The sequence below is a fragment of the Diabrotica virgifera genome, chromosome 3, assembly GCF_917563875.1.
Source record: "Diabrotica virgifera virgifera chromosome 3, PGI_DIABVI_V3a".
NCBI classification, from domain to species: domain Eukaryota; kingdom Metazoa; phylum Arthropoda; class Insecta; order Coleoptera; family Chrysomelidae; genus Diabrotica; species Diabrotica virgifera.
Genome location: NC_065445.1, coordinates 5,066,763 through 5,092,725, shown reverse-complemented (window position 1 = coordinate 5,092,725; position 25,963 = coordinate 5,066,763). Strand labels below are relative to the sequence as shown.

The 25,963-nt window shown below is 34.1% G+C and overlaps 3 protein-coding genes across 3 annotated transcripts in view; 1 reads left to right on the top strand and 2 right to left on the bottom strand.

Annotated features, from left to right (window-relative positions):
- The window catches only part of LOC114326602 (clathrin heavy chain), a 76,993-nt gene that overhangs the window by 47,545 nt on the left and 3,485 nt on the right, over positions 1–25,963 (bottom strand). The window lies entirely within an intron of this gene.
- On the top strand, positions 7,606–8,211 carry LOC126882772 (uncharacterized). The gene is made up of 2 exons (XM_050647770.1): positions 7,606–7,841; positions 7,974–8,211. Exons 1-2 carry the CDS (start codon positions 7,774–7,776, stop codon positions 8,209–8,211), a joined length of 306 nt encoding a protein of 101 aa, XP_050503727.1. The 5' UTR covers positions 7,606–7,773.
- LOC126882771 (uncharacterized) lies at positions 8,287–9,865 on the bottom strand. Its single transcript, XM_050647769.1, has one exon. The coding sequence runs from the start codon at positions 8,918–8,920 to the stop codon at positions 8,462–8,464; it is 459 nt and encodes a 152-aa protein (XP_050503726.1). The 5' UTR covers positions 8,921–9,865; the 3' UTR covers positions 8,287–8,461.

Genomic DNA, 25,963 nt, shown 5'->3' with positions numbered 1-25,963 from the left:
TAATAATGTACAAATGTACTTTTACAGGTCAGCAATAATTAAAATTGTCTAAAATTACATTAAAAGTTGACAGTACTTCAGTAAAAAAACCTATTACTAAAATTTAAAAACTAAACACTAATTAAATTACAGGACAAAACAAAATTTAGATCTGAAGTACTCCTCAAATGAGTAGAAAGCACCCATCAGAAGATAATTTTTAATTTGTCTCTTAAATTGGTTAAAATCAAGACTTTTAATAGATATTGGTATACAGTTATAAAATTTCAATGCTAGGTATCTGGTTCCATTTCTGGTCCTCTCAAGTCGACTGAAGTCTGGTACAAGGGCATCATGATTTCTAGTCTGATAAGTATGCTGTTGTGTTTTATACAGATCTACATTTTGATGAACATACAACAGGCACTGCATAATGTACACAGAAGGTAGTGTGAGAATCCTCAGGTTTCTGAAAGACTGCCTACAATCGTCCCGATAACCCTGACCTGTGATTATGCGAATACACTTTCTCTGCTGACCAAACACCTTATCTATATGGCAAGAGTGTCCCCAGGAAAGGATTGCGTAAGTTAGTCGTGAGTGAAAGTTGCTGTGATATGATGTAAGAAGGGTTTGAAGGGAGGTAACCTTAGATAGGTTTCTAAATAAAAAGAGTTGGCTTGAGAGCTTTTGGGAAAGTTTCAGTATGTGCCGTTCCCAAGTGAGTCCCTGATCAAGATAAACACCAAGAAATTTAGCTTCCTGTGAACAATCTGTTAAAATGGGATGTGTAATGGTGTTATGTCTTAGGGTAAAGTTCACTGTTTGTGATTTTGAGTTATTGAGAGAGAGACGATTTGCCAAAAACCATTGGAACAAATTGCTCTCTGTGGTCTCAAGATCAATATCACTGATTTGGGAAGGGTGGTAACTTTGATAGCATGTAGTATCATCAGCAAATAGGACTGTGCTTACCGGGCCCTCTTGTGAAAATCCCAAGTCATTTATATAAATGAGAAATAATATTGGACCTAGAACTGACCCTTGAGGCACTCCATACATCAAAGGTTTTTTATCAGATTTAAGCTGGTTAAAAAACACATATTGAAATCTATCTGATAGATAAGACTCAATCAATTGAATAGACATAGGATGAAAATTATAGGCATGTAATTTTTTAAGAAGAATACTATGAGTGACACAATCAAAAGCTTTAGTAAGATCAAGGAACGAGGCAAGGATATCAAGAAAGTTTTCAAATCCTTCCAAAATACTGCCTGTAAAATGATCGATAGCAAGTGTTGTTGTTTTGTTTTTTCTAAATCCAAATTGCTGCACTGCAAAAAGCCGATTAGATTCAAAATAGTCATTGATCTGCTTCTTTAGGATTCTCTCAAACACTTTGGAAAGAATTGGCAAAAGAGAAATTGGACGAAAGTTATTATGATCATCAGCCGAACCTTTACGTTTAAAGAGAGGTATGACTTTCGCAGTTTTAAACACTGAAGGAAAAATGCAGGATGAAATTGAGTAGTTTATTAGTTTAGTTAAAGGTAAGCTAATGTTGTGTTTAATTGCCTTGATTATTTTTGTGTTCATTCCATCCGGGTCCTTGCTCTGGCTATTTTTTAATTCTTCAATTGCTTTTACAACTTCCTCCAAATTTGTTGGCTCAAATCTGAAGGAGCAATGATTAGAGGCGAATGAAGGAGCATGTGGTATAAAACTAAGGTATGTATTGAATGATTGGTCAGTATGATTAGGTGTATTTATTACATTTTCAGCAATACCACAGAAGAAATCATTAAAACTATTTGCATTGAGTGATGAATTTTTTATTGGTAAATTCTTACATCTTGAGTTTATTAGGGACCACATAGCCTGTTGACGGTTGTTAGAGTTTAATATAAAATCATCATTAGATTTAATCTTTGCCTTATGTATAGCATGTCTGTATTTTTTCCTATATTCTGAGAGTGTTTTCTTTGTCACTAAAACGGGGTCACTTTTATTTAAAGATGTCAAAAATTGTAGTTTCTCCCTCATAAGTTTCAAATCATCATTAAACCAAGAATTTTTTTTACATTGTTTACCTTGCTCAACAAGCCTAGATTTTTCAGGAAAAGACAGATTTATTGCCTGAGTTAAAATATCGATAAACATTTTAAACCTTGAGTCCACATCAATACATTCATTATCAATAAATTCAAAATTTTGTAAGCAAAGATTGTTATTTAAAGAGGCCAGTCCCATCTCTGTAATGGGCCTGTAGCTTATTCTAGATTTAGAAGTAGTTTGGGACACTTCACATTTAAACAATATGCCTTTGTGGTCTGAAGTGTGTGAAAGATCAACAGCTTCGGATTGCAACATGGTACTATTAATATTTGTAAATATGTTATCAAGACATCTATTATAACGGGTGTTAAATTTTATTGATTTTTTGAGGTTATAGGATCTAAAGAAATTGCACAGATCCAGGGCTGCAATATCCCTTTTTCATTGAAGTGCACATTGAAATCCCCTGTTATAATAAGAGGTTTATGGAGGTAATGGCGATCATCACGGCTTATTTTACTCTATCTGAAGCGGTTCTCAAGAGTTCTACTGCTGTTTTTCCATTTCACTTACTTTAAAGCAATTAAGAGGTTTAGGCGATTTTAGTGCCTTATTTCTTCGCCTATGTATAGACATCGAGGAACCCTCGTATGGTCAATCATAAATAAAATACATATTTAACGTATTAGTTTAAAGCCCTAGACTATAAATAGCGCTATCGATTTATGTCGTTTAGATGTGATAGTATCAAACACAGAATTATGCGGCGATATCGTCGAAAAACTATTGAGTAGCATTCAACCGGATCTGATAAAGCACATCGATCTATGGGCGTTTTTTAGAGAGAGCTTACAAACTTAAAAAATCATTAAATAATATGTCATACAACCCACCGGTCTTTTTATATCATTCATAACTATGTATGTCTATGAATTTGGTACAATGTAAAAATCGTAATGTTCTTATGGTGTTGCTAAAAAAAAACGAGAGCCAAAGAAGGAGTCGGTGTATTAGTACACCAGAAACTTCAAGTAGAAGACTGTAAATTATTTGTCTCAGAAAGAATAGTTCACGTAAAGATTAAACTATGTACACTTTAAGACCTTAAAATGTGAGCAATTTATGCACCTGATAACACCGGAGATATAAACAAGAGAAAGCTTCTACAAATACAGATAAAAGCTTACTTGAAGTACATGTCACAAGACACAACAAGCGTACGAAGATTACAACAGAATAAGAAATGAAATATATGCACTTGTACGAAGAATTAAAACCAAACTGTGGGAATCCTTCGCAACTATTATACAGTGATGAACGCGCTAATAACCGGCAAAGTAACGTAAAAGATGGAAAACATATTAAGTTGTGAGATAAAAAGAGATGAAACTGCTAGAGGTGGGAAATTTAGCGATAGAAACGTATAAATTTACATTTTATTGACTGCTTCCCACTGTAGACGCATCAGAAAAGTTTGGCAACAAACACTGTAGCAGTTTTAGTTCACATACTCGTCTGATACGTCTTAAGGTGGGAAACAATCAATAAAATGTAAATTTATACGTTTCTATCGCTAAATTTCCCATCTCTACTATTTCCATCCCTTTTTACTTCACAATGTATTATGTTTTCCATCTTTTGGGTTATTTTGCCGGTTATTAGCGCGCTCATCACTGTATAATTTACGCTTTAAGTAACGTTTACACGTATCCAGTAACTGACGCCAGTCTCACTGGAATGCGAGTGCTTGACTAAGACAGCGCTGGATAGGTTCGTTTACACGTATCCAGTAACTGGCGCCAATCTCACTGGCACTCTTATTAAAAATCCTAATACTGCCACTGAAACCAGAGGTCCGACAGTGGCAGCGACTGGAACGCTGTTTACACGTGTCTACAACCACTGGCACGGGGTTAAAGGGGACACGGACGAGGGCCACTAGCATGAAAAATAGACCAGCTTTCTATTCGAAACAGCGCTGGCAGACAGCGCTGGACTGGAGCAAAAAAGCGTTTACATGATGCCACTACCATGCCAGCACTGTCGTTCCAGTGCGACTGGCGCCAGTTACTGGATACATGTAAACCTGCCTTTATAAGCAGTCAAAGAGCCAAGGTGAAGGAATTGGGGAGACCTAAAACACATCGAAAAGGATGCATGGATAAAGAAGTTATATACAGAGGAACAACAAAGCCTAGAAATTACCATAAACGAAGCAATTCATACAAGCAAGCATGAAGTACAAATAAAAACTTGTAGAAAACCTGCAAGTAAAGATGGGATACCAAACGAAATTGTTAAAATATGGTTTAGGAGTAATGATAGATCAACTGACAACGACAACATTAATTATCAAATATTTTTCTTCTTTCAGCAATCAGCAATAAGCACTTGGTCTACGACAGCTCGAAACTGATTAGCGGATGTCTCTTGATACCACTCTCGGAAATTTCGGAGCTAAGATGTTCTTCTTCGGCCCGGGCCTCTTCTTCCGCCGATCTTATCCTGTGTTATGAGATGTAAGTTATACCTCTCTGGATGTTTCATTACATGGCCGAAATATTGTAACTTTCGAATTTTTATTGTTTTTGTTATTTCTGTGCTTTTTTTCATTCAGTGTAAAACTGTTTCATTTCTTATTCGAGCAAACCAATTTATCCGCAATGTTCATCAGTAAATCTACATTTAAGCCAAAACATCGCAAGCCCTGGACTACTAAAGGTATCCGAATATCTTCCAAGAATATGCGTTCTCTACTCTACATCAAGAAATTTACTACCAACGTCTCTATCACTGAATATATCACCAAGTACAGGGCACCCTATCTTAAACTTATAAAATCAGCTAAAAAAGTCTACTACCAAAACCATCTGGGAAGCTCTAAAAGTGTTGCAAAAGAAACTTGGTCCATAATAAACGATCTTCGAAATAAAACCCACACTGCTCAAACATTTTCTCTTCCAGACCCTGAAAATCTAAATGAATACTTTGTTAATGTGAGTAAAAATATTACATCAACTATTTTGCCACAACAAGGTCCCATTTTCTATGAATCTCCCTAATTCAAGAAAGGTCTCGAATTCATTCTTTGTAAAACCAGTCGATAAATCTGAACTGATCCAAACAATCAATAGTATCAAAAGCAAATCTTACTGTAGTACTGATGGTCTATCGATAAAAAGTGTTTCTAATCTCCCAAAAAATGTGTTGGAAGTCCTCATCTCACTAATTAATGATTCTTTTGAGAAAGGTAAATTTCCAGAATGCCTAGAGACAGCCATCATTATTCCTCTTCATAAGGGTAGTCTAATACCTGCAATTATAGACCTATTGCACTACTACCGGTACTCTCCAAAATTATTGAGAATTGAGAGACTCATAAAAGCCTGACTTATGTCCTTTCTCGTTGAAAAAAACGTTTTATCACAAAATCAGTTCGGCTTTTTAAATAATAAATGCACCACTGATGCCATGTTTTCTGTACTACATGAGGTTTATCAAGCACTGAACTTCATACTTCCACCACTTTTTGTAACTATGCCAAAGCTTTCGATTGTGTAAATCACAACATTTTGATAAAAAACTAAATTTCTATGGAATTCAAGGTATTTCTTGAAATTGGTTCCAATCTTACTTGAATGATAGGAAACAATTAGAGCAAATTATACAGACTCTAGTCTCAAAAACATTGTATGTGGGGTACCTCAAGATTCAGTATTGGGTCCTGTACTTTTCCTTAGATTTATTAATGACATCACTAGTTTAAAAATCGATGGAAAAATCTTCCTTTTTGCTGAAGATACCAGTATCGCAGTATAACTCAAATATTGCAACTCTTCATGCTACTATATCTTCTGATCTACTTACAATAAAAACCTGGTCTGACTCAATTTACTCTCGTTTAATGTTTGATAACTGTAAAATTTCTTGGTATTTTTTAGACAGCAACCTTAAATGGTCCCTCCATATCGATTTGTTAAGGAACAAACTATCTTCAGCTTGCTATATGCTATAAGATCTGTTTCGAATGAACTCAATTTAGCATCTTCCAAAATAACATATTTTTCTTTGTTCGAGTCACATCTTCGTTATGGTTTTCCTTTTTGGGGTTCTGGTACAGCTGCCCAATTCGATGTTATTTTCAAATTACAAAAAAGAGCAATAAGATATCTGTTTGCCCTCAGAAGAACAACACATTGCAGAAGTTACTTCAAAGATCATCGAATTTTAACCCTTCCATCTTTGTATATTTTAGAAACAGTTTGCCTAATTCGTAAACATCTGCATGTCTTTCCTCCAAGACCTAATCATGACTACTTCACGAGAAATTCTACCTTTGACGTCTATTTACCGACCCCGTCATCTGAGTTAGAAAAGAAATCTATATTATATTCCGCAAAAAAACTTTACAACCATCTCCCTCTACAACTTAAATCTGCAGCATCTTTCCCCAAATTCCGTAAACTGACAAAAGCCTACCTATCTGAAAGACCATATTATTCAGTAGACGATTTTCTTAATCAATAACTAAGAAATTACAGTGTACTCTTTGCACAAGTAGTATTTTTATTATTTTTATTGTATCTATATTTGGGTGTCATATGAAGCAGCTTAACTTTTAAACTTATTAATTACTAGGTAGACTATGCAATTTGCAATTTATTTAAATTTTGCAATTGATTCTTTTTTCTGTTTAACTTCAATATTATTATTTTTTTAATTATATTGACGATTTATGTAATTTTAGTAAATTGAATTGTTATTGTTTTGTTTTCTTGACTTTTTATAAGCTTTGTCGATAAAATTGTACAATTTTTCATGCATATTTCTATTCTATTCTACATCTCAAAGGCAATTTTTTCATTAGTGTCTCTGTAAGAGTACAGCTCTCCATGCTACACAGCAATGTGCAGAATATGTGGTAGCGTATTAATCTGATTTTAAGGTTTAATGTAATATCTCTATTAATGAAACTTTTCTTTAGTTTATAGAAGACGGCTCTGGCTTTTTCAACGCGTTTATATTGTTTCTTTGTTTATATCCCAGTTATCTTTAACGTTGGCGCCCAAATAGGTGGTATTGATATATGTATTCCTCTTTCTCACTGTATTCCATATGCTCTGATGTTCATTGGCTATAACTCCGTTTTGATGACATCTGTAAGTTTTATTTTAAAAGATTTAGCCCATATTCAACATAAGTTTCGGTAAGTCACAACTCTTTTTTATTGAAAGCAATCAGTACCGTGTTGTATGTGTCTATGAGATTGTTGACATTAAGTCCGTTGATTTTCTGTTGTGTTCTGACCAATTCGTATGTTATCACGTAGATGCCAATACAAATTTTTGATAATACGGAGGATATTGGTAATCAATTCCCACCTGTGACAAGACACCTATCAGATTGTCATGGGTTACCCGCTCAAAGAGTAAAGGTCGCCTCATATTATAATGCACGTCGCGTTTTCGTCACGTAGCGTTTCGTTTGCGAAAAATATAATTTAATGGTTTTTAAATTGAACCATTCATATTGTGCGTATAAGACACGTAACGTAGCGTATAAAGCAATGAACAGACTGCTGCGATTTAATCGGTGCGTCGACGACACGATTTTTCTCGCAATATAAGCGACAGCGTTTTTTCATGTGATGAACACATTGCTGCGATTATTCGTCGTGACGACGACGTGTTTTTTGTCATTGATGACGTTGAACCGATCACAACAACATAGTCTAGAATGGATTCTTCGGAATCGGAGGAAGATTTGATCTTGCTGGTAGCTTTAGCAGACGAGGAGGATCAAAGGTAAAATATCTAAATATATATTAAAATTAAAGATTGTCTTGTTATGTACTCACTAGGCAACTGGAAATATTATACCAAATATCTGTTTTCATATAATGTGCAAGTTTTAATATCTATTTATATTTTTTATAGAAAAAGAAAAATTTGGACTCATGAGATAAATTTGGAAAGACATCAAAAAGGAGAATTTCATACGTTAGTAGTGCCACAACTTCGAAATGACGAAAAACGTTTTTATAAATACTTCAGAATGAAAATTGCTTATTTTGATGAAATTGTAAACTTAATAAGGGAAGATATTTCTAAGCTTGATATCAATTTTCGTGAATCTATTTCAGCGGAAGAAAGACTAGCCATTACTTGGAGGTAAATCATCACTCATTGTATTTTTATTTTAATATTTTTTTTATATATCAACATTACAAAGGAGTATAAACTCGTAAAAAGGTGCCTGCTGAAGTCGGAAATGATTGTTCGCAATCTGCACTGCTGGTACCTGGATTATGTTCATGGGAAATGGTTCCTTGGTCTGGCGAAATAAGTGGAGTTTCACAGAAGTTCGAATCAGAGGTGTAACTATTGGAAGTTGATGGTTGAGCACTCTGGTATAGTTCAATTATCTACTGCTGCTGCTGCTCTTCATAATGCATTAACTCTTGCTTGGCAATTATTTCAGCAATTTGTAATTTTGTTTCGGCCTGACGTTTTCCAGAAAATTGTTTTATCAAGCCTGCATATGATAGAAACAATAAATCTGTGGAGTCTTTTTCTGTTTTTTTTCTGCTTTCAAAATAACTAATAATAGAGTCAACTGAAGTTGGTTTCGTATTTTGTACATTTCTGACTTTTCGTTTTTTTGGTTCTGGTTCTACAATCGGGGTGGTTACATCAGCGCAAGTAGCAGACTCTTTATTTTTTGTAGGTAAAGGTACCTCAGATATATCACCAATTTCACTCTCTTCATTACGCGAAACATCTACACCATCATCTTTCTCAGTTGCAGACTCTACATTAGTCACAACTTCCGGCACATTTGAAGAGGTTTTAGCAAAAAGCAAGAAAGGTTGGAACATTTTCATACTTTCAGCCCATTGCCATGTTTTATTTTGTGCACCTTGCCCAGTTCTTGTTTTGATTACTCTTAAGTATCGCACATAAGAATCACGTAAACTTCTCCACCTTCTCTTTAGTTCCTCACCTAAAAAATATACTGTTTTAGGTTTTTAGCAACTGGCGACAGCTTCAGTACAATAGGGCACAGTTATCGTGTTGGATTTTCAACAGTCTCTACAATTATAAATGAAGTATGTGAAGCTATACGTAAAAGATTACAGCCTATTTCTCTTCCCGAACCGACAACAGAAATATGGCAAAAATCAGCTGAAGATTTTCTAAACATGTGGCAATTTCCTAACTGCATCGGCAGTTTGGACGGAAAACATGTAACTATAAAATGCCCTGGAAAAACCGGGTCAAACCATTTTTGTTATTTGAAAAAATTCTCAATTGTACTGATGGCCATCGTTGATGCTAATTACAAATTTATATGCATTGATGTAGGAGGCTACGGAAAAAATAGCGACGGAGGCATATTTGAAAATTCAAACATGGGCCAGAGATTTGAAGCAGGTTTAATGAATGTTCCTTGTCCACATGTTTTGATTGGAGATGAGGCCTTTGCTTTGAAATCTTTTTTAATGAGACCTTTTCCCTACAAGCAATCTAGAAGTGACAGACGAAAAGAAAATTATAATACTCGTTTATGTCGAGCTAGACGTGTGGTGGAAAATGCATTTGGCATTTTAGCTCAAAAATGGCGAGTATTTTTTAGGCCAATTGAGACAAAAGTTGAAACGACAATTTCAATCGTTGAAACTTGTTGCATTTTGCATAATTTTTTACGCACTAAAGTAAACCAACAAGGACGAGAGTTTTCAGAAACTGAAGAAAATTCAGGTAGAGCTTTTATCAATATAGAAAGAGACCCAAGGCGTGCAACCAATTTAGCATTTTCAACTAGAGAAAAGTTTGTTAACCATTTTAATATTTGAAATGTGAATAAAAACTCTAAATTAAAATAATTAAAGTGAATGTATAAAAATTATTATTTAATATAATAATTAAAGTGAATAAAAACTTACAACTAAAATACTTACGGCATTCTTTCATCTCTTGACCAATTTCATCCCATATTTTATCCTTCTTTCTAATATTTTTATAGTCCTCGTGTGACAAATCATAAAGTATTGGATATTTTTTAACTAATTCTATTAATTTCTCTGTTGGAACTTGGAACCATTGTAAAATCGCAACGACGATGACAGAAAACGCAACCAACTGCGATAACAAAATATAACGCAGTACTAACGTTGTCGCTGCGAGAAATCATCGCACCTATGTGTTGGTTCTCGTTAACCGCCGTGGCCATTCGTCTCGCGAAAATTTCGCATTGCGATGTTGTCGTCGACGCAACGATTAAATCGCAGCAGTCTGTTCATTCCTTAAGACACGTTACGTCTGCGTTCGGTTCATTCGAAAACAATATTTTTCGGATGTTGACAGATACGGGTCGTTTTCCCCTTGTTGTTTATGTAGGTATTTCTTTGAATTTGATACCGAGTATTTAGACCGGTCAGTATCGTCGCCCTCGCTAGCGAAATTATTCCGATTCGATTTTTTGCACAAATTTACTCAAAGAGAGGTTCTTATAACATATCCACAGGGTGCCAGGCGGTGCCGTGGTCGAAAAATTGTTTAAACAATCTTTCTTAAACAAATTCACAAAAATATTTTTTCATTCGAGCAATATTTTTTTTAGATAATTTGGGTAATTCTGAGCAAAAAAGGTTTCTTGTCATTTTTCTCTAAAATTGCGAAAAATCAAGGCTTAATAACTCGATTAAAAATTATTATTATGAATTTCAATAAGTGACCAAATCAAGTTTCAAACAACTTCTTCAAGGTCCTGAAGAGATTTTTGTCATTATTTTATTACAAAGCTGTTATTTTTAACTATTAACAATTACCGCTATAGTCCAACTGTATCGTCGCCCCCGTTAGCGAAATTAGATTTTTTTGCACAAACTTACTCAAAAAGAGGTCCTTATAACACATCAACAGGGTTCCGGGCGGTGCCGTGGTCTAAAAATTGTTTAAACAATTTTTGTTAAACAAATTCACAAAAATAATTTTTTATTAATAATTTAATTAAACCCAAATTAATAATAATTTGAGTCAGGCGCGGATCCAAGGGGGGTCAATGGGGTCAATTGCCCCCTCCTTGAGACTTCGCCTGGTGTCGCATTTTTTTAAGAAAGAGATAAATACGATTGAAAATAAATAGTGAGTTTTTGTCCTGTTGACAATTGAATGACGGAATAAAACATAAAACAGAATTCCTTCTCCAAAGTACGTGTTCTCGGTCTTACTGTATGGTGTCGAGTCTTGGACTGTGAATAAAATCGATCTACTTACCTAAATCGCCTTGAGGCTTTCGAAATGTGGTTCTATAGAAGAATTTTAAAAGTATCTTGGGGGAAGAAGATTCTAAACTCGACAATAATAGAACGTCTCAGCAAGACTACTGAGATTATAGAAGGCGTCAAGAAGAGAAAAGTGGAGTATTTTGGACATGTAATAAAAATTTCAAATATAGGTTGCTACAAAATATTATGCAAGTGAAAATAGAAGGCAAAGGCAGCCCAGGATGAAAAAGAACTTCGTGGTTGATTTAGGGTGGTAGTGAATAAAATTAAGATAGCTGTGATAGTAACCAACGTTCTCAAAGGACATGGTACATGAAGAAAAATAAAGTAACCGCCCATACCGAAAAAGAATCCTACGTACGCGAGTGACGAGAAAATTTTTATTTCTTTGCCCCCTCCTTGCAAGATTGCTGGATCCGCCGTTGATTTGAGTTATTCTGGGCAAAAAAGGTCTCTTGTGATTTTTCTCTAAAATTGATTGTTGTCAAGTTATATGGCCATTTCCGCATTTTTTCAAGATATGTTTTTTGCTAAGAATAACCCAAATTATCTAAAAAAAAATCGTTCGTAATGAAAAAATTATTTTTGTGAATTTGTTTAATAAGAATTGTTAAAACAGTTTTTTGACAACGGCACCGCCCGGCACCCCGTGGATGTGTTTGTTATAAGGACTCTTTTTGAGTAAGTTTGTGCAAAAACATCTAATCGAAATAGTTCCGCTAACGGGGGCGACGATACAGTTGGACTATACCGCTAATTGTTAATAACTAAAAATAACAGCTTTGTAATAAAATAATGACAAAAATCTCTTCAGGACGCTGAAGAACGTATTTCAATCTTGATTTTGCCTTTTTTTGAATTTCATAATAATCATTTTTAATCGAGTTATGAAGCCTTGAAAATGGTTATTTTCGCATTTTTCAAATTTTTAATCGCGTATAACTCGACAACAGTCAATTTTAGAGAAAAATGACAGGAGACCTTTTTTGCTGAGAATGACCCAAATTATCTAAAAAAAATTGTTGGAAATAAAAAAATTATTTTTGTGAATTTGTTTAAAAAAAATTGTTTGAAAAATTTTTCGACCACGGCACCGCCCGGCACCCTGTGGATATGTTATAAGGACCTCTTTTTGAGTAAGTTTGTGCAAAAAAATCGAATCAGAATAATTGCGCTAGCGGGGGCGACGATACTGCCCGGTCTAATTTAAAAAGTAGTTTTCGAGGCAATTTGTCATGTAAACATGTGTTGTGACAATAAACACATCTGCACCACACCAAACTGAACCCAACGTAAACGTTCTATGTATGATAATGTGAATGGGCAGTCCGATTGACGGTCTGCAAACGCTACGTGCCGAAAACGCGACGTGCATTATAATATGACGCGACCTTAAAAGGCCTTTTCGAAGTCGATAAAACATCTACATCTCTAGAACACAGTTTCGACACAAACAATTAAATATTTTGCAGTTTTCAGAGCATTAAATTAATTTCACAACTTTTTGAACACGCCATTTTGAAGCTTTTTGAAATGTTTTAAAAAACATTGTATCTTTACACTAAAATATTTTGGCTGCTTGTGAAAAGTCCAGCTAAAGGAACAACAATATTTTTTGGATGATCTGTATAAATTAAATTCATCAATTTCACAATTAACAATGGGCAAGGAAGATAAACGCCTTTGCTATTGTGATAATAGATAAAAATATTCACGGCGCCCTTATCTTGGTGTTTACACAACAATTAGAATATAATTATTTAATAAATTTTATCTTTTTGAACCAACAAAATATGCAGTGAGTTATAGAGTTATAGAGTAAATATTTTTTAAATGTTACAAATTTAATAAAAAACCGTAATTATCTTTTAAACTACCTTGCATCACATCGCAAAACCTATAAAAAAACGAGAACATCGAGGAGATTGAAAAATGTAAAAATATACAGGCTGTTCCATTAAAAAAAGGTAAGTTTGTTCCACCTGTCAATATGGGTGGCCCTGTATATCTGAAAATATTTCTAAAGTATGGTTCTATTTATACCCCAACTTTTAGCTTAACAATGTTTTTCGTATCTCTTACGAAAAATAATAATTCTAAGGACGACTTCCAGAGTGGAAATTGAATCGTCAAACAACAGTTTCATCTAAGAAATATAATTTTCATTACATCAACAATTATTGTGCACAATTATACTATAATATATGGGTAATTTATTATAATACTATAATAAATGAGTAATTGGACATCCTGTCACTAATGGCTGCACCCTTTATGTTTATAGTGTATAAGGGGTTACTATCAGTGGAGGCTTGTCCTATGAGGCAGGTGAGGCAGTGCCTCACCAGTATATCAATCGACTATTTACGTTATTTCGTTGTTTCATAATCAGTTTTTTGAAGTTATACTTCTTTACCGGCGATAGAGGGTGATTTTTTTATATGTTAAAACCTATCATCCCGGCGCATGCGCATTATAACTTTGTTCTGATTGGATGTTCAAATGACATGTCAAAAATTATCCGATATGGCAGCTGTGGTTTGGAGGTAAAGGTAAACAAATGTATAATATATTAGTTTTATTGTTGTGAGGACAGAAACAAAAAAGTTTATAATATTGTAGTGACTTTTAAATAGTTTTTAAAAGCAACAGGTACGTAATAATTGTTAATGTATCATGGGTATAAACCTACCTATTTGATCTGCCAAAATACATAGTATGTAATACTTTTATTTATATAATTTGATTACCATCAAAATTTCTATCAATATTCACCTAATATATTGGTTTTTTGCTCTATGTTTTGTTGTATTTTTTCAATTCTAAATCATTTCAATTCAAAATTAAAATAATTTGATCAATTTTCAAAATATCAAAATATCACAAGTTTAATCCGTTTAGTTAGTCGATCTTCGTAAATAATGACACATAGTGTCCGTGGCTAAGCGGAGAAGGCGAGTGAATTCCAATACCAACCGCTCGTATCAGCGCTGGTTCGAGTCCCAATAGAAACTTTCTTTTTTGTTTTTTTTTTTAATACATTTTATGATTGTAAGTATATTTATTATATAATTGTATTTTCAGAAAATACGTATTTAGTTAAAAAAATTTTCGACAATTAATTTTCAGACATCATTTGTGGCTTGTTTAATGTGTTTGTGTGTGTTTTATTCTTTTATTATTTTAATTTTTGGCACTGTTCTAATAAAAATGTTTGAGAAGTAGTAAGTATAAATTAGTTTAATATTTAAACAAAATATAAATAAAAAGTATATTAATTTCGTTTAAATCATATAATAGAAGTATAACTTCTTACGTGCGTACAAAGTACACGCACATTCTTTTTTTAAATACAATTTAGCTTTTTGAAATTTCCTAAATATCTTTATTTTTATGAAAAAAATTAAAGTCGGTACGGCCCTGACACTTTATCTTTGTAACCGTCTTCCACGTGCCAGTATTATATGCATCTATGCATCATGCATTTCATTCCAACTTCCTCAAATCATCACAGTTGAGGCTAGCCTCACACCATCCTTTTGTCTAGCATACTACCGTTTCTTAAAATGGGGCAACGACAACAGTAAAACCGGCAAAATTTGAAAAATGTGCCACCGATTCTGGGAACAAAATTCATCTATCCTTGAGGCCGGCCTCAAACACGTATTTTTTTACTTAAGGTTCCGCGGAAAGGAATAGGAACAGCCGAACTGAACCGACTATCATACATAGCTTTCTATGCATACGCGGTATATACGAATGGATTATTATATTTTAGAAGTTTATGGATATGTATTTGTTAAAGCATTGTTCATTTTAAATCATTGTTCATTATCACCTAATATATTGTTCTGAAGCTATTTCTTTGTGACATTTGATTTATGTAATTTATTATTCTAAATGGGAAATAAGCCACAATTTAACAAAAAATGATTTTATTAACGTTTCCACTTCCACATCGGACGTTTACTTACAAAAGTAGTTTTGAAGTGTTTCAAAAATGTTGTATTTTGTGTTTGTGTTTTTTTGTAAAATATATAACTAATAAATTATTTTTCTTTATTTATTTATTACATTTACATACCAAAAAAAGTTTTTAAGTGTTTCAAAAATGTTATATGTTGTGGTTGTGTTTTTTTTTGTAAAATTTTTTTGAACATAGTTATTCAAATCAGAGTGAGCAAAAGATTTAAGCGAATAATATTGCAACATGATTCCCATAGCCTTAGCTCATTCCCCATATATTCCAGGATTTTTGAAAAAACTCACACTCTTTTGTTATATAAAATTCGAAGTTTTCGATATGGAATTGGAATTCAAAATAACTCTATGCACTGAGGCTGAAAGCATTTGAGTCGATCGCATTCACGGGAAAACTTTTAGAGAACTAATCGGCAGCAAATATTTCTTGAGGATTTTTTGTCCGGATTTTTTTGTGGGGATATTTTGTCTAAAAAATGTGTGGAGATTATTTGTCCGGGATTTTTGTGGGGATTTTTGGTCCGGGGATTATTTGTCCGGGGATTTTTTGTGGGGATTTTTTGTCCGGGGATTATTTGTCTGGGGATTTCTTGTCCAGGAATAATTTGTGGGGATTATTTGTCCTAGCTTCGTCCTAGCGTTATAACGTCACAAAATCGACTTTCCGGCCATTAAAGAGAAGCTAACCATCATAATAAAATTCCTCAGGTGTATAGTCCTGTCGCCAGGGGGGGTACAACGACCTCCTTAATTCAGATGGACTTACCCAAGTTTTTTTTATATATTTTGACCCGCAGAATACGAATTTTTTGGGTAACAGTTGATCCGGATGTCGATAAGATTGTTACAGACAAAGAACTTGAGGAATTACATAACAGTGATTTCTCGCAAAACAAAACATCTTTTTGTATTTTTTGGGTCATTCTAGGCAAAAAATGCTCTGACAATTTTTTTCGTAGGATGCATAGTTTTCGAGATAACCGCAGTTGAACTTTCAAAAAATCGAAAAATTGCAATTTTTGAACCTGAATAACTTCTGATTAAAAAATAAATAGCAATTCTGCTTACCGCATTTGAAAGTTTAAGTCAAATAATATCGGTTTTGATTATTTGCATTGCTAAAAATTTATTATTTTATTGTTAAACAAAGCTATAATCACCTAGTGCGTGAGTGATGTTTTCAATGATTTCTCATTTAAAATCGAACGAGTAGGTAGAGTAGCTACAAGTGCAAGCGAGGCAATTTCTACGTAGCATGCGTTAAAACGCATGTATTAGGCACGGGAAACACTATGTGTTTATAGCTTTGTTTAACAATAAAAAAATTAATTTTTAGCAATGCAAATAATCAAAACCGATATAATTTGACTTAAACTTTCAAATGCGGTAAGCAGAATTGCTACTTTATTTTTTAATCAAAAGTTATTCGGGTTCAAAAATTGCAATTTTTCGATTCTTTGAAAGTTCAACCGCGGTTATCTCGAAAACTATGCATTCTACGAAAAAACTTGTAGGAATATTTTTTGCTTAAAATGACCCAAAAAATACAAAAAGATGTTTTGTTTTGCGAGAAATCGCTGTTGTGTAATTCCTCAAGTTCTTTGTCTATAACATTCTTATCGACATCCGGATCAACTGTTACCCAAAAAATTCGTATTCTGCGGGTCAAAATATATAAAAAAACTTGGGTAAGTCCATCTGAATCTGAATTAAGGAGGCCGTTGTACCCCCCCTGGCGACAGGACTAGTAGTATGTCTCACCAACTTCTACTATCACGAGCCGCCCCTCGTTACTATGGGTTTTTACTCTCAAAGTCTTCTATTTTACATTAGTTCTAATGCAGCCGATTGTATTTCTTCTTTAAGTGCCATCTCCACGACAAAGGTTGGCAATCATCATGGCTATTCTGACCTTCGAGGCAGCTGCTCTGAACAGTTGCCTTGAGCTGCAACCAATCCATTCTCTCAGGTTCTTCAACCAGGAAACGCGTCTCCTTCCTACACTTCTCTTACCCTCTATTTTTCCTTGAATTATGAGTCTCAAGATGTTATATCTTTCGTCTCTTATCACATGCCCGAGATATTCCAATTTCTTTTCTTTTATTGTGTTTTCAATTTCCCTTTCTCTGCCATCTATGGCCTCCTTTATCTACCCATGAAATCCTTAACAGTCTTCTAAATGTCCACATTTCAAACGCATTAAGTTGATTTATTGCATTTCGGTTTAATGTCCATGATTCAACTCCATAGTAAAGCACACTGTGTACATAACATTTAATTAGCCTTATTCTAAGGGCCAATGTCATATCTTTGCTGCATAAAATCTTTTTCATTTTCACGAAGTTGGCACATGTTTTTTCAATTCTCACTCTTATTTCTGCACTGTAATCGTTATTTTCTGTGATTATCATTCCCAAGTAAGTATATTTTTTGCTGGCTGCCTACTGTTAATATTTCGTTTGTATTGTTGTTCTTGCTAATGCTCATAAATCTGGTTTTTTTGATGTGAGGAGAGAGTCCGTATTCTCCACTATATCTTAACTAAATTACCAATCTTTGCCAAATTGTATCTACTATCTTTAATTAATTATTACAAGGATATAAAGAAGGAACGAAAGGGGTGACCGACTTGTACAATTTTGTCAGGAAGAAAACATGAGAGTTACCAACACATGGTTCCAACTCCACCCCCGTCGCCTTTATACTTGGAAATCTCCAGCCGATAGAGCTCAGAACATAATAAAAAATCAGATAGACTTCATTCTCATCAACGGTAGATTCAGCACAACTGTCAAAAGAGCTTGCACATATCCTGGAGCAGATGTGCCTTCTGACCATGTACTATTAGTGGCCGTCATAAAGATCGCTCTTTCATGCAAAAACAAGCCTGAAACTCAACAACAGATCGCATTGGATAAACTGAAAGTAATGAAATAAACACACAAATTCAAATATTGACGACAAACATTACCGAAGATCTAACACCAACATGGAATAAGATTACAAGTGCTGTAACAGACATCATGAAAAGCAACTTGGGGTACAAACCAAAGAACAAGAAGCAAAAATGGATGACAGAAGAAATACTATTACTAATGGATGAACGACGACGACACAAGAATGACCCAGATGGCAGCAATATGTATAAAAACATTAACAGGCAAATAAAAGCAAAGATAAGAATAGCAAAAAATGAATGGCTTAAGCAACAATGTATCGATCTAGAACATTTACAACGACAGCACGACGATCGGAATTTACATAAAAAGCTTAAGGAGACTGCTGGAATATACAGAAAACGAAGACCAACTATTATAGTTAATCAGGATAACCAGGTAGTGCTAGGTGAAAAAGAAAAAATTCATATATGGGAAAACTATATTCAGGAGCTCTTTCATGACGAAAGACCCATGAGTGAAGTTTATACAGACGACCAGCTGACTGGCCCTTCAATTACTAAAGAGGAAATAGAAAAGGCAATATTATATTCAAAAAACAATAAGGCACCTGGACCTGATGAAATCCCTTCAGAAATACTCAAACTACTAGATGAAAGGGGAATTTCAGCACTACATAAAATATTTAATTTTATTTATGAAACTGGTTGCTATCCTCAGCAGTGGTTGCTCTCTACATTTATTCCCCTACCCAAAAAAGTCAATGCAAAAAGATGTGAGGATCACAGACTCATTAGCCTGATGAGTCACACTTTAAAAATATTCTTAAAAATACTATATCAAAGATTATACAAAAAATGTCAATGAGACATCAGTGATTCTCAGTTTGGGTTTAGGCAAGGTTTGGGAACAAGAGAAGCAATAGTAGCAACACAGGTGTTGGTCCAAAATTGTTACGATCAGAGGAAGGACGTATTCCTGTGCTTTCTAGACTACGAGAAAGCGTTTGATCGTGTCCAACATCACAAGTTAATGCAGATCCTCAAGAAGCTTGATATAGACCAAAAAGACATAAGATGCATTGAAAACTGGTACTGGTATCAGGCAGCACAATTAAAAATAGACAATTCTATATCCAAATCCATACATATAAGAAGGGGTGTTAGGCAGGGATGTGTGCTTTCCCCTCTTTTATTTAACATTTATTCGGAAGCCATATTTCAGGAGTCTTTGGAAGATGCAGAGATGGGAATCAAAGTGAATGGAGTATTAATCAACAACATACGATATGCTGATGATGCTGTCTTAATTTGCGACAACATAGCAGATCTTCAACAACTTGTCACTATAATCGAAGAATACAGTAAGCGAATGGGATTAGAGATTAATACCAAAAAGACCAAATTCATGATAATCTCCAGAAACTTGGATGCATTTGAAAACTCCACCATAACACTGAATACTAAGTCCATTGAGAGAGTGAGCAAATTCAAATACCTAGGAACGTGGCTTTTTGAAGACTGGGCATCGGACAGGGAAGTAAAATGTCGCATTGAGCAAGCTCGACAAGCTTTCGTAAAATTCAGGAAGGTACTGAGCTGCTCAGAGTTCGACCTTACACTGAGACTAAGGTTTACTAAATGCTACGTGTGGTCGGTGCTGCTATATGGCATAGAGGGCTGGACACTCAAAACGAGGGATATAAACAGATTAGAAGCCTTCGAAATGTGGCTTTATCGCCGTATCCTAAAGATACCATGGACGGCGAAAGTCACAAATGTGGATGTCCTTAAAAGAATCAACCAAGAACGTCAGCTTTTCGAAAACATCAAGAAAAGAAAAACGGCGTATTTGCGTATCGAAAAATACCAGTTCCTTCAACTTAAAATCCAGGGTAAAATTGAAGGCAAGAGAGGAATAGGACGCAAGAAAATGTCCTGGCTCCGAAAGATAAGGCAATGGACAGGGATTACCGACATACAATCACTGATCCACATTGCAAGAAACAGAGAGTTAATGGAAAATGTGATCGCCAACATCCATTAGTGGATTTGCATTTGAAGAAAAAGAGAAAGAAGATTACTACTTTAGAAGTAAACAAAATTTACAAAGTCAAAGTACATAATTAACCATTCCACATACTTGCATTTTACTGTATTTTGTGTAAAGACTGAAAAATAGATTAAAAGCAATATAATCAAGACATCAATTAAAGAAAATCGTTGCTGATGTTTTGTTTTCTCTCACAATCATTACATGATGTTTGTGGAAGCTGTAACATTATTTTTATAGCTTCAATGTTAACAACAGAATCAGAACTATGTTTTTTTACTTTTAATTATTTAAATGCTTTTAAGAAACCATATGCAAGATGACTAACTAAATTTTCTTGGTCAATTATCAATAAACAGAAATTATCTACCATTACGAGATAGTTTCCAGGAAAAGATATAAATTTCCTAAAATATCTTAAAAGCCTATTTTATTTCAAAATGATTACATGAATACAACTAAGTAGTACTCTTTGCAGTATAGTTTTTAAGTGTTAAACTAAAGCTAGAATGGAGTGGCACCATTGTAAAAGAAAATTGGGAACACCATCAGGTCCAGAGGTAATCTTATTTGGAAGAGAACTTATGCAATCAAAAATATCAATGATATGAGCAAATTCAGAGACAATGACTGCGTTCACCAGATGCAAACACGTTCACAAATGTTTGCGCTTTGATTCTAAACTTGTTGACAGCGAGCTGAACAGTTGGTTGTTTAGGTTAAAATTTGACATTTTGCTTGCTTGGTTTGAACGTAACCTAAAATAAATTTTCTCCATAAATACGTTTTTGAATTTATTTTTTTTTTATTAAAGAAAAAAACAAAATTTATTTAATAGATAATAACGTAACAGAATGTCTTCAGTAGCCTTTATTTAATATATAAAACCCTTATCAATATATTCTACAATATATACAATTTAAATTCCCGCCATATTTTTTCAATATTCAACACGTTTGCAAAGTTCAACTTAAATATTTTATGTTTGCAAAAATGGCGACCGCTTTCCAAACATGTTTGACGTTAGCAAGTCGTTCAGAAGCATAAAGCACAAACTGATTGCCAACGTTTGCATCTGGTAAACGCGCCCATTATAACTTGTGTCAACATTTTTATTGATTGGGATATTGGGAACCTGAAGGTTATCAACCCCAGGGGTATAGACAGTTTGAAAGAAAGCCGTAAACAAATTAGCAATTTTTTGTCCATTAGAAGTAGGTTGATGGCTGTAAATCATAACATTTGGTAAACTATGACTAGAATGTTTATCATTAACACATTTCCACCAAAGATTACTGCCATAATCATGCAACTAGAGAAGTTCTTGATAATTTCCCAAAATCGCAGCATGGGCCAGTAATAATTATTATGGACATCACTATTCCCATTATACAGTCAATTCCTCTGTTTAGATGGAACTTTCGTAAGGCAAACTAGGATAAGTATTAAGCACAATTGGAGAATGACATCAGACATATTGAGCCTAAGGTAGAAAACTATGAAAGTTAGCTGTGGTAAAAAACATATTCCACGGGGCCTACCCAAATGATACATCCCATTCTGGACTGAAGAATGCAAAGACCTGTATGATCAATATTAGCAAACCAGAGACCCAGACCTAGCTGAACAACTTCTCGAGTCCCTGAATTCTGCAAGAACTACCAAGTAGGGTAAAGGGAGAGAAAAAAGCCAAAACTTGGTATAATAAGAACTGAATATCTCCTAGGATGAAAAAGATGAGCCAAGTTTACCAACCAAATAGTGAAAGAGACCTAAATTCATACATATATTATGTGAGGGGTTGAAACCAAGTTAACACATTCTCAGCCACTGACGTTAAAAGATGTTTTCTGCTACTTGAGTCAGGTGCCACTGTCACCTTTTGGCATTCATAACCTGTGGTATTAAACAGGGTTATTTTCGTATTGGCTCCATACAAAAGTAACTGAATATAAGTGGCACTGAGTGTGTTAAAGTGAAACAAGCTATTCCATAACATAGGAAGAATGTTCAATTCCATGTTATGAATGCCAGCCAAACTCCGATATTAGGCAATCCAAACCACGTGACCTCTGGTTGGCACACAAACTAACAAAGAGGTTATGTTTGTATCTATTTTTCAATGATTTTTCATTGTTTATCGTCGTATTTTTTCTATTTTGGATTCATTTGGATTTCGTTTCCTGTTTTTGTGAACTTTATAAACTTTACCACAATGCAAAGTGATTATTTAAGGAAATTATTATTGGAAACTCCAGATGTTGCGAGAAAGATAGGCGAAACAATTTTTATTTACTGTTCATTTTGCCCCGATATTTATCAATAATGATGAATTTTGCAAGCAATAACATTATTTCTTTTATTGTTTTAGATATTTATTGAAGCTGAAAATAATTGGGGATTTAGATCCATACGCAATTCAGTCAGAATTGGATTTTACAGTGCGGTCCATTGGAAGTGCAGTCCATCAAGTTACTATTAAAGATATTTATACATATCTGGTGGAGTCTCACAGTTGCTACTCTAAGCAGCAGATGAAAGCATACAAAAGCCTTCAGGCACATAAATATTTTACAGCTGGATTTGTTTTGAATGGAGTAAAAATTGTTAATGATTTCCTGATTTCCATATTATTGTTGGAAAGGTATGCCTTTATTTTATTTATTCACCATTAAGAAATATATGGATAACAGTATTAGTGTCTTTTGGATAAATTGGTTCTAAATATTAGATTTATTTACGTTTATATATCTGTATGAAACCAGACATATCGTCATCCTAATCTGTAAACTGCGAACTCCATAATTCTCTGAAAATGATTTATTACTGCCATCTATTTGAATTACTGTCATGATTGTTCTAAAATTATATTATATGAATGTCTGATTTTAAATAAAATATTCTCAATCATTGTAAAGAACGCAAATACTCTAATAAAAATTAATTTTTGTAGTTGAAGAATTTCCAAAAAAATAAAATATTTTTTTTAGGTGAAGCATTTCCAAAAAGCTAATGCTAAACGACTAAATGCTTGGGTGGGGTGATAGCTAGTTCTGATGACATAGCAAATGCACATTGTATGCGTATGGCCGGTAATAGTGAAGTCTGCAGCCATATTGCAGCAATCCTATTTTTAGCTGAGTATGCACAGGGCAAGACAGACGAAGAAGAACCCAATGCATGTACATATGTTACAGCTACATGGTTTGGAGATAGCAACATATGCATTCTCTGATGAAAAACTACTGAGTTTTGAAACTGTTCGGTCAGAGTGTTTGTTGCGCTCACTAAACGAACTGAAATATAAGATGGCTTTGGCATTGTGTTGCAGCGATATGAAAATGGTTATTCATTTTTAATTATAATGTACTTCTTCATCATGAGTAATTATGTATTGGTCTTTTACATGTGTATTTATTTTTGTAATTAGTATCAACTTGTAATGATAATATATTTTCCTCAAAGTCTAAAACAAGCAATTGTCAAGCCACTACATAAAAAAGGTGATGCTACTAAGATGGAGAACTATAGACCAATAAGCCTTCTTCCATCATTCTCAAAAATATTCGAAAAAGCAATATATTACAGACTACAAAACTTTTTTACTACAAACAACTTATTTAGTAATTCGCAGCACGGTTTTCTTGCAGGGAGGTCAGTTGAGACAGCTACCTATGATTTTATATCAAAAATTTTAGAAAAACTAGAGTCAAAAATGAAAACACTAGGTGCTTTTTTAGACCTATCTAAGGCTTTTGATAGCCTAGATCATGCTCTCCTATTGCAAAAATTATATTGTTATGGAATACAGGGACCAGCATTGAAATGGATAAAATCATTTCTTACAGATAGATCACAAAAAGTATGCTTGGAGAAACAGGGATGTAAGGTTTACTCTGAACCGATAAACTTAAAATTAGGTATACCACAGGGGAGCGTTTTAGGGCCTTTTCTCTTTTTGGTCTATATAAATGACCTGCCAAATGCAGTGATTAGTGGTTCCTCAAACCTGGTAAACTTTGCTGATGACTCAAACATGCTATTTTGGGAAGAAACATTAGAAACACTCCTCACAGTGGCAGAACAAACTCTGGACAAGGCTGAACAGTGGTTCTGTGGAAATAGGCTGGTGCTTAATACTGATAAGACAGTATTTGTTTACTTTAGAACCAGCCAATCACGAGAAGAGTTCCCAGATACAGTCAATCTTTTATCCCAAAACACAGAACCTTCTAGATCAGTTAAGTTTCTTGGTCTTCATATTGACCAGAACTTGAATTGGGGAGAACAAATAAAAAATGCGACAAAAAAACTAAATAGAGCCTGCTACTCATTAAGAGTTTTGAAAAACTATCTAGACCAGGGAATCTTACTATCGGTATATTATGCAAACTTTTATTCTCTTATGCGATATGGAATAGTCTTCTGGGGTGCTTCGGTGGATAGCTCAACTGTCTTCATAGTCCAAAAAAAGGCAGTCAGGGTGATCCTAGGACTAAAGGCGAGAGAATCCTGTAGAGGCCGATTCAAATCACTCAATATACTCACTTTCTCAGCTATCTATATATATGAATGTATTATGTTTCTCTTTAAAAATTTTACTCTATTTTATCACCTACAACCAAATCATGAATATAACACAAGAAGCCTTAATTTGAATATTCCACTTCACAGATTGTCCCTAACAGAGAGAAGTCCATTGTATGCGTGCTTTAAATTTTACAATAGTGTACCATCTGACATTCAACGGGAAACAAGCTATAAAGCTTTAAAAAAAACGGTTTTTCAACACCTGGTTAACATTGAGCCGTATACTGTGGTGGAGTACCTGGCCTATCAGCCTTGATCAGCATATACACTGCTAGTCAAAAGTCCGTACCCCCCTCGTATCTTTTGAACGGGTATACCTATAATAGTGAAATTTGGAGGGAGGAAATAAACGGACGTAAGCTTCTTAACTAGTCATGACAGGTGACGTAATAGTGACAGATGACGTTACAGAGCCACTGTGACCGATAATTTTAAATAGGACCTTATAGCAAGTGATACCTCGTTTGAAAGGTATTGAAAATACCTATTCAGTCATACTAATTTTGTTTGAGTTTAAGCTAATTTTGATGTACAAATAAAATAAATATAAAATTGTAGTTTCGCATTTAATTAATAAAAATTCAAAATTCCGCCTATGATTACTTGTCAAACAGGTTGACGTTGACGTAAAATCTTCTAGAGAATTAAAAAACGTCAACTTTTTTGACAAAAAATCCATAGGCGGACATTTTAATTTTTATTAATCAAATTCGAAACTACAATATTATATTTATTTAATGTATTCACCAAAATCAAAATCGACTTAAACCCAAAAAAATTAGTATGACTGAATAGGTATTTTACATACCGTTCAAACGAGGTATCACTTGCCATAAGGTCCCATTTAAAATTATCGGTCACAGTGGCTCTGTAACGTCACCTGTCACTGTTAAGTCACCTGTCATAACTAGATAAGAAGCTTACGTCCGTTTATTTCCTCCCTCCAAATTTCACTATTATAGGTATAACCGTTCAAAAGATACGAGGGGGGGTACAGACTTTTGACTAGCACTGTATGTAATTTGTATTGTTTGTATATTTTAGTGTATTGTTAATATATCTTTTTAATATGTGATTATTAGTAACATTTTTTAATATGTGATTGTTAGTAATGTGA

Coding starts and splice junctions, on each gene's coding strand:
- LOC126882772 (XM_050647770.1), top strand. CDS start 7,774: ATGGATTCTTCGGAATCGGAGGAAGATTTGATCTTGCTGGTAGCTTTA. Junction 7,842..7,973: donor GCAGACGAGGAGGATCAAAG/GTAAAATATCTA, acceptor TATTTTTTATAG/AAAAAGAAAAATTTGGACTC.
- LOC126882771 (XM_050647769.1), bottom strand. CDS start 8,920: ATGAAAATGTTCCAACCTTTCTTGCTTTTTGCTAAAACCTCTTCAAAT.